The sequence below is a fragment of the Ahaetulla prasina genome, chromosome 1, assembly GCF_028640845.1.
Source record: "Ahaetulla prasina isolate Xishuangbanna chromosome 1, ASM2864084v1, whole genome shotgun sequence".
Taxonomy (NCBI): domain Eukaryota; kingdom Metazoa; phylum Chordata; class Lepidosauria; order Squamata; family Colubridae; genus Ahaetulla; species Ahaetulla prasina.
Genome location: NC_080539.1, coordinates 26,241,517 through 26,258,113, shown reverse-complemented (window position 1 = coordinate 26,258,113; position 16,597 = coordinate 26,241,517). Strand labels below are relative to the sequence as shown.

Below are 16,597 nucleotides of genomic sequence, written 5' to 3'. Positions count from 1 at the left end.
ATTTTGCTCAAACCGTAACAGTGGAAAAACAGAAATTACTCATGTATTTTGAGAAATAAATGAGTTTAACTGCTGGTGGGAGTGGGGTTGTTTTCTTTGATGCAATGAAGGAGAATCTTTGGGAAGACTTGAATAAGGCTGAGTGTTTCCTCATATGGCCAGGTAGCTCAAAAGTGCTCTATTTTTTGTTTTGCTTGATCATTTAAGTGACATCAAGTAAGTGCCTAGAGATCACATAGAAACAAATGTATTTTTGCTAGCTTTTGGAAGATTCTACCTTCTCTGGTTACAAGAAATTTTGCTGATTGCTCCTCTTGCTTCTAAGATTTCAGTAGAGATTATCCACACAATTCCAGCATATTTTTTCCATTCAAAACTAGATGTGTACTCTTAAAAGGGGGGCTGTATGTATAGTATAAAATCTTATGCTTTAAAAAAAAACCACTCCTGTTGGAATTCTTGTTACTGTACAAAATAGTAGAAAATAGTTTTCTAAGGGATTTCAGATGCATGCCGTGCTGCTTTTCCTTATTTTCATTCATTTGGGCTGATTATTTATGGCTTCCTTCAGCTCTTTGCCAAGTATTTTAAAGACTGTTCTGACTGGCTGCTGTATATATATTTTTAAGATAGTTTTGATAAAAGATTAAGATTTTTTTCTGAATTTTATCATAACCATTTATTCTGTATGTAGTCTTCTTTTTTTAATATCATTCGGCCAGAAGATGCTGGAGGTACCAACCTTTCTATCTCCCACATCTAATACTATAAAAAAAAAACAACCAACCCAAATATTTTTAGTGTTTACTTTTTCACTCAGCCTTTTTCAACCATAACTTCCAGAGTTCTCAAATAGTTTGCCCAATTATCTTTTAGCATCAGGAGCACAGCATAATATGGAAGTTCATTTTCTCGAACAGTATGAATGTTAAACGCCAAGTAGGTAATAACATGCTAAATGTGCTGTATAGCTGATTTGTCACATCCTTTTTAAAATTAAGTTAGAAAAGACAGTGAAGACTGCAAAGAGTGTTTTGCATCTTTAAAAAAATATTGACCATTCTGAAGTGCAGTATTCAGTTAGGAGCATTTGGCTGATCTTGTCTAGGCTCAGAGGCTACTGAAGGCCATTTTAATCTCTTAGCCAAATATTGACCATTGGGAAATACCAGAACTTTGGGAAGTCAAAAGGTGGCCTTGAAGAAAGCACTTGCAACCCACTTCCATAATCCTGCTGAAAGAACTGTTTGGGTGTGTCAGGAAAGTTGATTTTTTTCAAAGGCTTAGTTGCCCTCTCACACACTAAATGCAACCTTCCCCAACCTGCAGTCTTCCAGGCATATAGTATCTCCAATAGCCAGGATATATTAAATGGAGGTGATTGTGAAGAGAAAACGTATTCTAACATTATTAGAAATTACTGAATTAACCAAAAATGCCCAAGAGTTTTGAGAAAATAGTACTAAAGAAGAATACCTAAATATTTGATAGTACTGGAAAAACTGACTTTTTCTAGAATGTCCCTGTCACTTATCTGTAAAGAAGATAGGATAATTATAATGCAGAAATTTGGATGGCTCAGAAACTGACATGAAAGATGTGAATACTTTTTAACCTATATTTGCCTTGCAAAGGCAATTCATTTTGTCAGTATTCATGTTCAGTTTCTAGGGATGAGAAAGCTTCAGTTAGCAGATGTAGTGCTTAAAATATTAGGATAGGACCTGGGAGATCCATAGAAGCTCATTGCCCCTTCTAAGTGAAGTATCTCACAGGAATTGTTGGAGTAGGGAGAACTTGTGGGAGGGAGTCTTATATATATTTGACATATATAAGAGTCTAATAATTATAAAATCTAAACCGAATAAAAACTGGTAAGGGGTAGCCAATACCTTCATCAAACCAACATACTTGCTATCTTAGACCCTACTTATTGTCATGTTGCAGTGGAGCAAGTCACTTAAAAGAATGACACATAATTTGTTAACCACTGAAGATAAAATAGCAGAGGGCAGACTATATATAAGTAATGTATTAGGTTTTGTAAGCACCTTGAATTAGACTTAGAAAGCAAACAAAACAGCTGGTGGATCAGGCTAAATCACTAATTTAAACATGTATTATTGTATACATTACATTTAGCTGGATTTGCATGGCACAAGGGTGGATTTGATTTAAATCAAGTCGATTTAAATCACTAGTAAAAAGGCTTGATTTAAAACAACTTGATTTAAATAAATTAAGAGCAACTGTCATCTCTGTCCTATAGCAGCAGCTCCTCTAACCTGCTGTTGACTCACCAACAGTTCCATATTGCAGAATATACAGTCTCATGCTATATAACTAAGCTCCATTTCATGCTGAATAAACTAAATTAGTAATGTATCTTAAATAGAAAGCTATCTTTAGATAGATTTCTGCTCCAAAAGCATTTTATTAAAATAAATTAGATAAAAATTTTTAAAAATCTGAGTTAAATTTTTAAAAATGAGATTTTTAATTTTTTTAAAAAAAATCATTGATTTTTATCCACCCTGCGTGGCACAGTCAAGCTGTATCTCCTGTAATGCCCATTGGGGAATAGAATCAGTGGGGCATGAAAGCCATATATCTCCCTTGTGTGTCTTCAGCATCTTCTAATGAGCAATATGTAGCCTCTGAGTAAGGACTTGCCATTCCAAGTAATACAATGTATTATTAATGTGTACCATTACTTTATTATCTGCCTTTTATAATATTTTCCTTGTTAGAAAATAGTTGATGTGTGTCATTAATATAACTATTTTTGTTGCTTGATCCGCTTTTCTTGTTCATCAGAACAGAGGTCTAGCTTTCAACCATGCTTATAAAAAGACAATCATCTCACTGTTGCTATCTGACATTTAGAGACATCCTACCTGTGCATCCACAGGCTTCAATTAGATATAAAATGTAATAGATGTTGCTGATCTTCTCTGTGCATATTTTCAAGTCATTCTCTTATTTTATTGCATCCTGTGCTGCAGTTAGCACACTTTGACCATAGTTTGCAGTGGTCATAGTTGCAGAACTGGATCATTACCCAGTTCTGCAACTATTCATCATTTACCCTGCAAATGTTGTGATTAGTTTTTCCTGGCAGGAATTTAAAAGCAGTGGTGTTTAAAAAGCCATTTGTAGCGGCTCTGCTGGACACTTTCATGACTGTGGCCTTCTTGTTTTTGTATGTTTGGGTTTTTGCTCTTCCAGAACAATTTTAGGAATGTGGAATTAATAATTGTTCTAGGAAATACTAGAAAACGGCATTGTTTTTCCTTTTTTCTGTTTAGCAATGCAAGATATGTTTTGTTTCTTCTTTTGAAATGGAAATATAAGAAAGAATTATATAAGCCTAAGATTAGGGACATGTACTCTGCCAAATACTGTAGATCGGAGATAGAAATTGGGTACATAGCTGCCATCCCTTGCATAAAATATGAGCTCGCTAAAAGCCACCTAACTCTTGCAGTTGTTTAATCAGATCATGTATAAATGGCCAATAAAGATAATTATACCTTTACATGTTTGGGGTTTCATTTGTAATTTTTAAAATATGCAACTGGGTTAAAAACTTCCTCTCCCCATATGTGAGGTCAGTAGCCTATGATGATCTAGTATTGGCAAGAACTCCCCATGTAGCCCAAGGAAGTTTGCAGGAAGAGCTGGGACCTTTGGACCCAATCTTGATGAGCGTGTCTGAGGCATTACTTCATACTGGCTGGAAGTTATACTCTTTGGGGTTCCTTAAGGGGTTGGAAGCCATGCCCACCATGTTCCAAATCTTCTATAGAAGATGTGTATGGTATCTTACCAATAGAAAGTACCTCATGTTATAGCTGACTTGAATGAAGCAGGAAAAGGAAAATAAGGTAAACGCGGTGGCTCAGGGGCTAGGACGTTGAGCTTGTCGATCGAAAGGTCGGCAGCTCAGCGGTTCGAATCCCTAGTGCTGCTGTGTAACAGGGTGAGCTCCCGTTACTTGTCCCAGCTTCTGCCAACCTAGCAGTTTTGAAAGCACATAAAAATGCAAGTAGAAAAAATAGGGACCACCTTTGGTGGGAAGGTAACAGCTTTCCGTGCGCCTTTGGCGTTGAGTCATGCCGGCCACATGACCACGGAGACGTCTTCGGACAGCGCTGGCTCTTCGGCTTTGAAACGGAGATGAGCACTGCCCCCTAGAGTTGGCAACGACTAGCACGCATGTGTGAGGGGAACCTTTACCTTTTTATGATTGAAATACTGCATAAGCCTCAGTTACAGTTTTGATCTTTTGCACTAGCAGCAGTGGTGGGATTCAGCTGGTTTGGGCCGGTTTGGGTGAACCGGTAATTAAATTGCTGGCTGGCCAGGCCTGCCCCTTCCAGGAGTCCCCATGTGCCCCATTTTGGCTCCCAAAATGCAAGGAGGCCTCCTATGCCCAAAACAGGGTGTGGCCCGTTTTTGCTCCCAGAGGCTGCAGGGAAGCCTACTAGGTCCAAAATGGGGCACAGGGTGGGCGGTGCGTCCCCCCTGTGGCCCATTTTTGCAGGGTGCAGGAGGCCGAGTACTGCCTATCACACCCCCTGGCCATCCCCACCATGGCCACACCCACCCAGCTGGTCATTAGTGCCGGGAACCGGTTGTTAAATTATTTGAATCCCATCACTGACTAACACATAGGATCAACCCAAGGGTATAGTAATAACCTGCTGTCCTTATGACCATGTGAATGATTGCATTTATTTCTTGAAATTTTAAAAAGAATTTAAACATTTGTATAGGCATGTAACAAATCATTTGTGAACACATGGATCGTGAAAACCAAGTATTCTTTGTTACTTCAGTTTGTATGCTGCTGAATCACCGGCAGCTTACAACAATATCAGACTTCTCTGCATTCAGACACTTGTCAGCAGACCTATAAATTCCCACGTGCTAAAAAATGTGACATAAGCTGACATGTTTTCATAACAAATGTCTTCAGCGTTCTTCATTCCCTGTTGTCCTCACATTAATCATTGGTTCTCTGTGTTAGATGCATTAGTGTTTGGCTTGCATTTGTGAGGTGCTGATTAAAATTCTTTGTGTTTTATTTCTTTGTCTCCTGCTTCTTTCCCTTCATCCTACTACATTTGCATCTTCTGTACTTCATTCTGAATAGCGCTGGTTAGCAAACTGAAAGGTGGGTGAATTGATGCTGTTTAGACCAAACAACCTTTCTAGTTTTGCATTTTGTTTCTTTTTTGATGGGCTCCAAATACCATGCCTTTTAACCTAGGAGAGGGAGGTATTCAAATATATTAGTGTACTGAATAATGAATTAGGTCCATAGAACGTGCTAGATATTTTATAGTCAACCAAATTTACATTCTTGCATTTCACTGCCCCTTTTATTACCTGTTATGCCAAGGACTCATCCTCAGTATTTCCATGGATGCATCATCATTGAATAATAGTTTGGCTAATATAGACTCATTTTTTGTTTGTCTCATGATACTCCCTTGGCATATACTAAACTGGGGAATGGGCAATATGGTGCCAGTTTAATACCTCCTTTCAGGCTTCCTTATGCCACTGAGTTTATTCTTATTTTAAATTAATTAAAAAAATTAAATGTTATTTCCTGTCCTTCACCAGGTAATTCTTGCTGGGTCTTTAATCTACTATATTCTTGTGATCTTCAGTATGAATGCTGGCTGGGTTTCTTTGGACCACCACAATCCCTCTGACAGGGTTGTTGTTATGAGGAAAATGGGAGGAGGAAGGAGTAAATTCACCACCTTAAGTATAATAAATAATAAAGGTGGGATAAAAACAGTCCACGTATACATGTCCCAGGATAATGTTTCAGAATCCAATCTGGGTTGGTCACCAGGACTAGAGGTTTAGTCTTCCGAGCTTTCGGACTCGTGCTGGAGCGCATCCTCAGGGAACTTCTCTCTGCCGGAATGTAGGTAGAAGTTCTCTGAAGATGGGCTCCAGCAGGAGTCTGAAAGCTCGGAAGACTAAACCTCTGGTCCCGGTGACCCACTTAGATTGGATCTTGCAAGTCCAAATAAATAAAATCTGGGTGGACTCGGACTATGTATGTAATTATACTTTTCTTACTGTAATTATCTCCCTTATAAAGAGCTTTTAAGAGCAGCTAACGATGAAATGGTTGGATTTAACTATTGTTCAATTATTTGCTTTTTCATTCAGAGTTGAGTATAACATTGACAAAAGCTGTGATGTGCATAAAAGGATTTGTTATATAATAAAGGTTTTTGTCTTAAGCTGATTATTTAATATTAAAATCTCCATTGTATTGTTATTTAATATGTGTGTCTGTGTCATGTTAATGAAAGTGAAAATAGATGTACAGAGCAAATTCAGGAAGAATTAAATAGGGAGAATTAAAATAACAAAAAGTAGAAAAAGGCAAAACAGAAAATAATAATAAAAATCCCATTAATTTTCTGACTTTTTCCTTTTTATACACCTGCTATTTTGCACTACAGGTAGACCTCAGTGCAATTAATGAATCACAGGAAATAATTGTATTATTTGAATTTATACTATCTGGAATGCTATTTCTGTGGTGAAAAATATAATTGATTCCAGCTCGACAGAAATAGGCAATGAAAAAGTTTAAACAGAAATGTTATATTAATGAAATATTGCAGTAAAGGATAAAAGAAATATACTTTAAATTTATGGTAAACAATGTCACAGAGTATTATAGAAAGCAAAATAATTTTTTAAAAATTACTAGAATTAAGACATTCCAACATCACTGAAACAATCCTTCTGTTTCATGACATTTCCAACATTTATTACAGTATGATCTGTCTATCTTAGATATTACTGATGGAGTTGTATACCATTTGTAAAATATTATATACCAATCTTCCTTTGGGTTATAATTTGGTATGGGTTTTATAGATAAGGTCCATGATTCTTCCCATTGTTGTGTTCTAACTATTTCTTTAAAAATTTGCATCCATGTTTTTGTTATGCTATTTATTTGTTGCTATTACTTTAAAGATTTGCATCCATTTTTTGCTTGATATGTCTCAGTATCATATTTCAGTAGAGTTTACATAATATAAAATGCCCTCATAGGTGGTGTTGGGTTTGTATTAACATTTCAAATTCTGGTGTTTTTTTTCTTAATGCCCCTCCTTCCTTTTTGAGATCTAATTCTATCACCTGATCTAATTGTATCACCATCAACAATGGTGGATTCCAGTCTTTGATAAGTAGTACTTGCTGTGTTTTTAGTTTATTCGTAGAATCTGAGTAAACCATATCTACATATGTAATTATATTTTCCTTGCTGTAATTAACTCCAACATGAAAAATATTTGAAGGAGAAGCTAGAATGCTAAAACACATCCTATAGCTTTTATAAGTTGGCAGCTTGAGCAAAGATAGTAGTGTTTCCAGAAAATGCTACAAGTGCTAGTAGATTAATGGACTCCCTTACAGTTATTTCTCTAAACACTTCACAAGATTTGTCACAGTGATACATGTGAAGACTGCAGCTTACATATATTGCCTCTTAGAATGGGTTTGATAAGTAGTATGTGTTAGTTAATTGCTTTAACCAGCCACTTTTCTAAAAAGTAGGATACGGGCACAAGGTCTGATTAAACATTCGATAACTGGGGAAAATTGACTCTTGATAAATTGTGTCTGTCATGCAGCAGACATCTGAGGTTGTAATTTCCATCTGAGAAACTTATTGGCTGCAATTCTAGTTTAGCTTACAAATAGTAGAAAATAAGCCTTCAAGGTTTTGTGTGTGGAGTGTTTTTCCCCCTGACAATAAATAGCTTCTTGTTTTCCTCTGTCGCTCGTAATAAATCTCTGACCAAGAAAGTTGAGTAATTTTTATTTGTAACAGTATGCTATTCCCTCTTTTTTGTAGAAGTTCCAGAAGCCAAGGCGCCTAGTCCTTCTATCAGTAGGCAGGTCAGCATTGAAACTGATAGAGTGTCCAAGGACTTCATTGAATTTCTTAAGACCTACAATAAGGCTGGCCAGGAGATCTACAAGCAGTGCAAACTGTTCCTGGACACAATGCATCGCAAACGGGTGAGCCATTCTTGCAGAGTGAGGGGTTTGCTGGCCTCGGTGACCCGTTTGGGGTTTTCTCTGCAGGGGTGCAATTCTGGAAGTGGAGTAGAGGATCAAGCACCTTTCATGGTGAAGGTAGCAAAATGATTGGAAGATCGAATGATCTTCAGGTATGACCTGCTTGTTCGGAAGCAGTCCATAAACATGATATTTAAAGAAGGAGAAAAGTGTATTGCTTTTATGTGAAAGGAGATTAAGGGGAGGTTTTTGCCCAAATGCAGATAGTCCTTGCTTAATGATCAGTTGCTTAGCAACTGTTTAGAGTTATGAATAATCCACCCTCCAATTACTTATCCAATTCTGGAGGTCCAGTGTTGGCAAACACACACAATTCTGTGGTCACAGAACGGGTTTATTTTTAGGGCTAGTTGCAGTATTCTGCAGTCACGTGATCATGATTTACAATTATTTTTGCTAATTTCTAGTCTTTAGGATAAAGCCGTGGCGGTGCAGTAGTTAGAATGCAGTATTGCAGGCTAACTCTGCTGACTGCCAACATTTCAATCCTGAGTGGCTCAAGATTGACTCAGCCTTCCATCCTTCTGAGATTGGTAAAATGAAGACCCAGATTGTTGGGGGCAATATGCTGATTCTGTAAACTGCTTAGAGGGGGCTGCAAAGCACCATGAAGCCCTATATAAGTGCTATTTCTAGCAAAAAATACCCATTGGAATGAATGGACTCACTTAACAACTGTTACATTCGCTTTAAGACTGCTGCAGAAAAGATCATAAAATTGGGTTGATCCTGTGGGTGGCTCAACTTATAACCATCATGACTTACAATGGAAATTTTGGATTCTGTTATGGTCATAAGTTGAGTGCTACCTGTACTTTACTTTTTAAATAGGAGACTCATATTAGATTTGTTTACAGAAATGCAAAGGGCAAAGTTTTTTCTAATCTACTAGTATGTATAGAGTCATCTTCCCTTCCAAGAAATATGATAGTGTGTTTACTATACTTATGAAATGAGTAAGCTTATATACAATTTTTCTTACGATCAATAGCTTAGAAATTGCTAACATTGAGCAGCAGACTATGGTATTTTAAGATTTGGTAGGGTAGAGAGGAGGAGACCTTTGCTATCTTCTTTAAAGAAATTTTACAATTCAAAGTTGTAAGCTGCCCCCACCCTTCAGCCTCTGCGCGTCCACTTCCTGGCTGCAGAGATTGCCACCGACAATGGCTTGTGTTTTGGGGCTCCATGCATTGGGTTTTCAGCCTCCAAGCGCTCCATTTGAGAGCCCTTCAAGGTTGCGGGGATTGCCAAAGCACATCGCCACCCAAAAATATGACACGTTTGGAGGCTAAAAATGCATTTTGGTGCCCCAAATGGCTACCTGGAACAGCTGCTGCCTTCTCTTACCCCTATCATGTTCGCCTGCTTTAGTCACTGGAGCTCCCTCCAACGATCAACTGCGCTTTTGAAGCTGTTTTTCCGCCCCAACGGGAGCAAAGCGATCTTCCATGCTTTGCCTGCTTTTCTAATTGCTGCTCCCTCCGACGATCAGCTGTGCTTTAGAAGCTGTTTTTTAGCCCCAACCAGCCCCAATCTCAAAGCCAGCGAGCGAACTAATGTGCTGAAGCTGACCAGGCTAAGGACGCTAGCCAGATGAATACCTGGTAGGCAGAATTTTTATTTCCTATTTTCCTCCCCAAAAACTAAGGTGTGTCTTATACTCTGGTGCGTCTTATATTCCAAAAAATATGGTAAATAGGAAAGGGAGGGCGGGAGGGTTGCTGGAGGTTAGATTGTCTTGTGTGCCATTTTTATGGAGAAATGCTTGTATCAAATCAAACATTTCCCAGCACTGATTGCCCTTGACATAATCTCTCCTTCTTCCCGGATATGAATGTTTTTCATCCTCTCTGTGAAACTTCGCATCTTCTCTGAGAGTCTTACTAAAGTTACTGGTTGGCCTGAAAATAAAGGATCTGGAAAAAGATATGCGGCCTCTAATGTCTGCCTTATGCTGTCTGCTTCTGTGAAGAGTTCAGTGTGTTATTTGTAAGATTGGGACCTCCATTGAACTATAAGACAACTATAGAGCGGAAGGAAGAGCAACAGGTTCTACCATCTTGGACTTAATCTGGCCTTCCATATGGACAATAAACACAATAAGAAGTACTTGGATTTTATGAGATCTCAAATTTGGGGCATTGCCCATTCTCTCACACATGACTGATTTGTCTTTGTAGGAATTGAGTATTGAGGAACAGTCAGAATATGCTCAGAGCCTCTATCAGAATGTGGCTGATAAACTACAGACTCGCTGGAAAGGTATTGTTCTTACATATTTTCCCATTTTATTTATGGAATTTCGAAGAGAGAAGGGTAATAATATGGATACAATTTTAGATGTGCTTCTTCATGTCTGTGCTTGGAGTGGACTTGGGAAGGGGTAGCTTTGCCTTAGTGATGATGCTGGGGAACATATTTTGGTCCCTATCTTACAAAGAAGAAATCCTTCACCAACGCAGTATGTGAATGAAGGCTAGCCCAGAGGGATCAAGTCCTATACCCAGACTTCCCAGAATCGCCAAGTTCAGAATTTAAATTGCATTTTTATTAAAAGGGGGTTGAACAGATAAAGATAGTCCTCAACTTATTTATGACCACAATTGAGCCCAAAATCTCCATTTGCTAAGCAAGACAGTTGCCAAGTGGATGTTATCCCATTTACCACCTTTCTTGACAGTTGTTTCTTGCCACCGTCTCCATATGCCCCATTTTCAGCCTCCACATGTCCCGTTTTCAGCTTCCACTTGTCCTGTTTTTGGCCCATTCCAGGCGGCAGAGATAGGCAGCAGTGGCGGCGATCCCCAAAAACAGAACACAGAGGCTGAAAATGGGGCATACAGAGGCCAAAAATGGGGTGTACAGAGGCCGAAAATGGAACGCACAGAGGTGGTTTATAGGTGGCGGAGGTGATGGGCGGCAATCCCCACAGCCTAGAATAGCTGATAGGCGTTAGGCTGATCCAACTGCCAATCAGCTGTTCGTGCTAAATCAGGCTGTGCTGAAGCTGACCAGGCTGTTTGCTGCAAGGAGGCAAATTGCTGGGAGGCAGAGGCAGATTTTTTTTTCTTGTTTTCCTCCCCAAAAGCTAGGTGCATTTTATAATCCAGAGCATTTTATAATCTGAAAATTATGGTAGTTTTCTTATACAAAACTTTTACACTCCCCCACTCTCCCACTAATGTTCCTAGCTCTTCTTTTAGACTCTTGTTTTTATACATGTATATTTTGTGCATGTGACACATAACTTTCTGTTTTAATGCATGTCTTTTATATCTTCTAACTTTTCATATTTTTTATAGGCTCGAATATAGCTTTTATGCTTTTTAATTGATGTATATAGACAGTTACGGTCATATAGTGTGTGATGATTATAAAAAATGGTTTCTCTCTGTGTCTTTTTCAGTGCCTCCAGAAAAAGTGGAAAAAGTGACGGATCAAGTGGAGAAATACATAATGACCCGCTTGTATAAATACGTTTTCTGCCCGGAGACCACAGAGGATGAGAAGAAAGATCTGGCTGTCCAGAGAAGAATCAGGTTTGACTTTAGGACTATATCTCTCTTTTAGACACAGAATCCGTTACTATTTGTTACCTACTTGTACCTGGATGATTCAGGCTGTAGCAGCTTTTCTTTTACCTTTCTTAGGTTTCTCTTTGAGGTGGTTGAACTTTTAAAAGCTGCACTATTGCCAACAGGGAATTATTACTCTTACTGTTTTTAGGCCATCTTATCTATGCTGTATAAATACATTTCAGTTCGTTGTCTTCCTCAGGGAAAGGCCATGCCAATCCTTAATTATTTTATTGGAATAACCAAATTTATGCTCAAAATAAAGAAAAAAACTTTTACAGTAGTATTAGCAGTTTGAGCTTTTGTGCAATAAAGTTAAATACATACATCATACAAACAACAGTGAAAAACAGCAAATGTTTGTATTCTTGTGACGGATTTAAAGGTCCAATATAATTTAGATTTCTCAAAGGGAGCAGTGAGTCCAATTGAACTTCGTACAGATTTCTTTTCTCTAAAAGAGCAATATGTGAAGAACCTTGGGGGATTACTCAGTTTGAAATATATTGTCTTGAAAGCTCTTCTTATAATGTTTTGTAATGCTTTCTTTCGTTGCATTCTTGAAAAATACGTAAAGAGTTAGTGTTTTATGACTACCTATCTAGACAAATATCAACTAATAAATTTATTTCCCTGTGAATATCAAAAAGTCAAGTCATCCATTTTCCTTCAGTAATTTCAAAAACATTGCAGAGCTTGCGCTCTACCCAATAGATTGGTCCCAAATCGACCAAGTGCCTAGGACCGTGATGGCGAACCTATGGCACGAGTGCCACAGGTGGCACGCAAGCCCTTTCTGCGGGCATGCAAGCTGTCACTGCAGCACAGCTCCACCATGCATGAGCATGCACCTTCCGCCGGCCAGATGATTTTTTGGTCTCTGGCATGCATCGGGGGGAGGCGGGGCACATGTGGAAGATGGACACACATGTGTGGGGGCGGGGGGTTATGCACATATGCGCAGGGGGCGGGTGTGTGTGTGGCATGGGCCGTTTTTGCTCCCAGAAAGCTGCAGGGAGGCCTACTAGGTCCAAAACGGGGCACGGGGGGGCGGAGGTCACACACACATTGCATTATGGGTGCGGGCGCACATGCACGCTTTTGGCACGCGGCGACAAAAAGGTTAGCCAACACTGGCCTAGGATAGTGATGGTGAACCTTTTTTGGCATAGAGTGCCAAAAAGGTCACGCAAAAACGTGCGCACGCACTCATTGGGGCCACGCTCCAATAAATCCAAATTTTCGGGTTCTAGTGCGCATGTACACCTGACAATTAGCTGGCCAACGCGCATGCACAGGCCGGTTTTTGGCACTGCTATGCGCATGAATGGATCGCACTCTGGAAAAGCCAAACTTCTGGGTTCTGGTGTGCATGTGCACCCGACAGTCAGCTGGCCGGCTTGCAAGCGCACACTGGTTTTCAGCACTGCTGCACATAAGAAGGACAACTGATTGTCGGGTGTGCATGCATGCCAGAACCCTGAAAGACAAACAGGCAAGGCCGTGCGTGTTGGACGACATGGCTTCTCGTGCCACTTTGGCCACGCATGCCATAGGTTTGTCATCACGGGCCTAGGACACATAGAAAGCTCTTTGGCAACAGATGGTTCCTCTTTAAGGATTGAATGCTTTTGGACTTTTAGATATCCAAAATATATGAATATCCATATACTATAAAAAAGAAAAGAGGGTTGGTGGTCAGTGGCCAATATATTCTTTGACTCAAATGGGAAAAAAAATATTGCATGTTATAAGGCCAACTGTGGTCATTCAGTCTGAAGGGCTTAGAGCAAGAACAAGATCTTGCAATTTTATGCATTGTTACACATTAAGAAAAATAATATATGTGATTGTAATTAGGTTTTCTACTCATAAAACCTTTTTACCTATAAGAATGTATCACTGGAGACTATAAGAGTTCTCCCTAATATAGAGTGAATAGATGAATGGGAGCACACAAATGTTAATGTTTATATTGTAGGTTTCATAAAGTCCAATACAGCTGGCGCTGAAATGAACTTTTTTTCCTAACTATAGGTAGTCCCTGGCTTATGACCACACCGGGGACCAGAATTTCCATAACTAAGCAGGGTGGCTGTTAATTGAATTGTGCCCAATTTTATATCCTTCTTTGCTGTGGTTGTTAAACGAATCATTGCAGTTGTTAAGTGAACCATATAGGTTGATAAACTAATCTGGTAATCAGATAAGCTTCCTCTGCTGACCAGTCGTAAATCACTTTTTTCAGTGCCGTTGTAACTTTATACAGTCACTAAATGAATGGTTGTAAATTGAGGACTACCTCTCTTTTCTGAATCGGATGGATGTAGGACAAATTGCAGATTTTCCAGTTTTGGCAGTCAAAATATATAAAACCAGATTGTTTCTTTATTTTCCAGTCATAATCTGTAGATGACTTAAAGCAAATCTGCAATTATCTTTCAAAATGGCTGGTTTTAGATGCATCCAAAAATATTTAAAATCATACCTAAGAATGGATTTCCTGTGACGTTGATATTGGTCTCTTAAAAACCCTGTATGACTTGAGCCAGGTGGTTTAGGCCAGGGGTCTCCAACCTTGACAACTTGAAGCCTGGAGGACTTCAACACCCAGAATTCCCCAGCCAGCAAAGCTGGCTAGGGTATTCTGTGAGTTGAAGTCCTCCAGGCTTAAAGTTGCCAAGGTTGGAATCCCCTGAGCTAGACTGTAAACATAAATCTTGATACTTTATTAAAGAACAGGATAAGATGAAACAGCGATGCTATGTATAGGATAGATTTGGTTTTCAGAAGAACATGTGGAAAATTAAGCTGGATTCTTCTAGATCAGTGGTTCCCAACCAGTGTGCCGCGGCACTAAGGGGTGCCGTGAGATCTTTTGAGGGTGCCGGGAACTTTTGAGCTACGGAGATTTTAAATATCTATTTCCTTATAAGGGTGCCGGGAACTTTTGAAAGGCTTTCCAAGGGTGCCTCAAACAAGAAAAGGTTGTGCCTCAAACAAGAAAAGGTTGGGAACCACTGTTCTAGATGTTTCTGTTACCTCAGAACATTCTGGGTGTTGAAGTCCTCCAGGCTTCAAGTTGCCAAGGTTGGAGACCCCTGGTTTAGGATGTATACAATAAGAAATTAAATGAAGAAATAAAAGCAGATTATTTAAGTAACTGAATGTTTGCTCTCTGCTTTTGTTTTCCAGAATGCAAATTTTTGGGGTACAGAGTTTTGTTATTTTAGTCTTGACATGTTAAAACTATTTTAAAGATCTTAATAGTGTTTTTTTCCGCCCTCTTGCTTTCAAATCAACTGGCAGAGCTTTGCACTGGGTTACTCCACAAATGCTTTGTGTTCCTGTCAATGAAGAAATCCCTGAAGTCTCAGATGTAGTTGTGAAAGCTATCACAGGTATGTAAAGGGCTATTGTGTCAGAGAGGATATTTATTGACCTCAAATGTTTTCACCACAGTAAAAAGCATCAGCTCAATCCCAGGAGCAAACTTGTCTCATATCAGAAGGCTAAGTAAAAAGAATGTGAGTTTAGCTCATAGGTGCCTACATTCCTTTTTTTGTGGAAACCTTGTTCAGGAGTAAGTTCTCAAAAAAAAATATTTTTTTTAAAAAAATTATATCATTGGATAATACATTTCTCATGTGGCTGGTTCATACATAAAAATCTAAACCTATATTATGGTTTGTTAGCTCTTCTGCTTAGCATTATACATGCTAGTATGAAAACATGTAAGAACAATATTTCAAGGGTAATGTTTGCTACATCCCTTAGCTGTAGAACCAGAATGGCATGAAAGTGCTACCTGCTTCGTTCTCTCTCCATTTTCCCCACCCAGGAAAGACTTTTTAAGGGGAATTCAATGGGAACAAAGTAGAAATTATTCACACTGGCTACTTAACTATTTAGAATAATACTTTGATCCACTAAGTTTGTATACAGTAGACTTTGTTAGTTGGTGTCCCTAATTTCCAAGGAATTCTTCCTGCCTTCTCATCTTCCTTTCTTTTTTTTTTTAATTTGAATTTATATCCCGCCCTTCTCCGAAGACTCAGGGCGGCTTACACTATATTAAGCAATAGTCTTCATCCATTTGTATATTATATACAAAGTCAACTTTTATTGCCCCCAACAATCTGGGTCCTCATTTTACCTACCTTATAAAGAATGGAAGGCTGAGTCAACCTTAGGCCTGGTGGGACTTGAACTTGCAGTAATTGCAAGCAGGTGTGTTAATAACAGACAGACTTAGTCTGCTGAGCCACCAGAGGCCCTTACGTATCTTTAATTTCATCCACTGGAATAACTGCCTGGAATTCTTTAAAACTCATTGTAGGATAATGTAGAATAAGTCTCCTCTTATTGGCCTGCCTACTTTCTGCCATTACACGTTTTCATAGCAATTGATTTCCCCAAGGCCAAAAATCTGGGTCAGGGAGCCTTCTGTCCCTTCCAGTTCTGGCTTGAGACTTGAAAAGATCTTAATCTAGAATTGGAATTATGAATTGATGGGCATTCAGATATGGCTTATCTATAACTCACAGCTATTCTCAATCTTGTCTCACCAACTGGAAAATTGTCATTCAGCAGCTCTTTGAACTTAGAAGTTTAGTTGTGCTATTCCGGTGCTGTAAAAATCATTATTAATATTTTATACTGCCTGCCTATGGAAGGTTGAATACAGTAACTAAGGGGTCATCTTTCAAAACTGTCATAAATAAATAACCTGGTTGATTGTAACTGTACTTTTTAGCTGTCAATCATCTGAACCCCCTGCAGAGTCTTATATATGCTGTAAAACAGTTTTAGGACAGACATATATTTTAAGGGCAAGTGATAATATTGCAGCCAGCAGCATTTTCAAGGCATTCCTTTTCCTC

The 16,597-nt window shown here is 38.9% G+C and overlaps 1 protein-coding gene across 6 annotated transcripts in view; it reads left to right on the top strand.

The window, feature by feature from the left end:
• Nucleotides 1–16,597, top strand: part of RABGEF1 (RAB guanine nucleotide exchange factor 1) — a 185,276-nt gene that overhangs the window by 19,254 nt on the left and 149,425 nt on the right. For 5 of the 6 annotated variants that reach the window (XM_058164478.1, XM_058164480.1, XM_058164479.1 and 2 more), the window contains 5 exons: nt 5,159–5,179; nt 7,910–8,076; nt 10,320–10,401; nt 11,546–11,678; nt 15,024–15,115. In XM_058164478.1, the coding sequence (XP_058020461.1) occupies nt 5,159–5,179; nt 7,910–8,076; nt 10,320–10,401; nt 11,546–11,678; nt 15,024–15,115 (495 nt within the window). The remainder of the gene's footprint in view (nt 1–5,158; nt 5,180–7,909; nt 8,077–10,319; nt 10,402–11,545; nt 11,679–15,023; nt 15,116–16,597) is intronic. The other variant, XM_058164476.1, reaches the window with a different exon arrangement.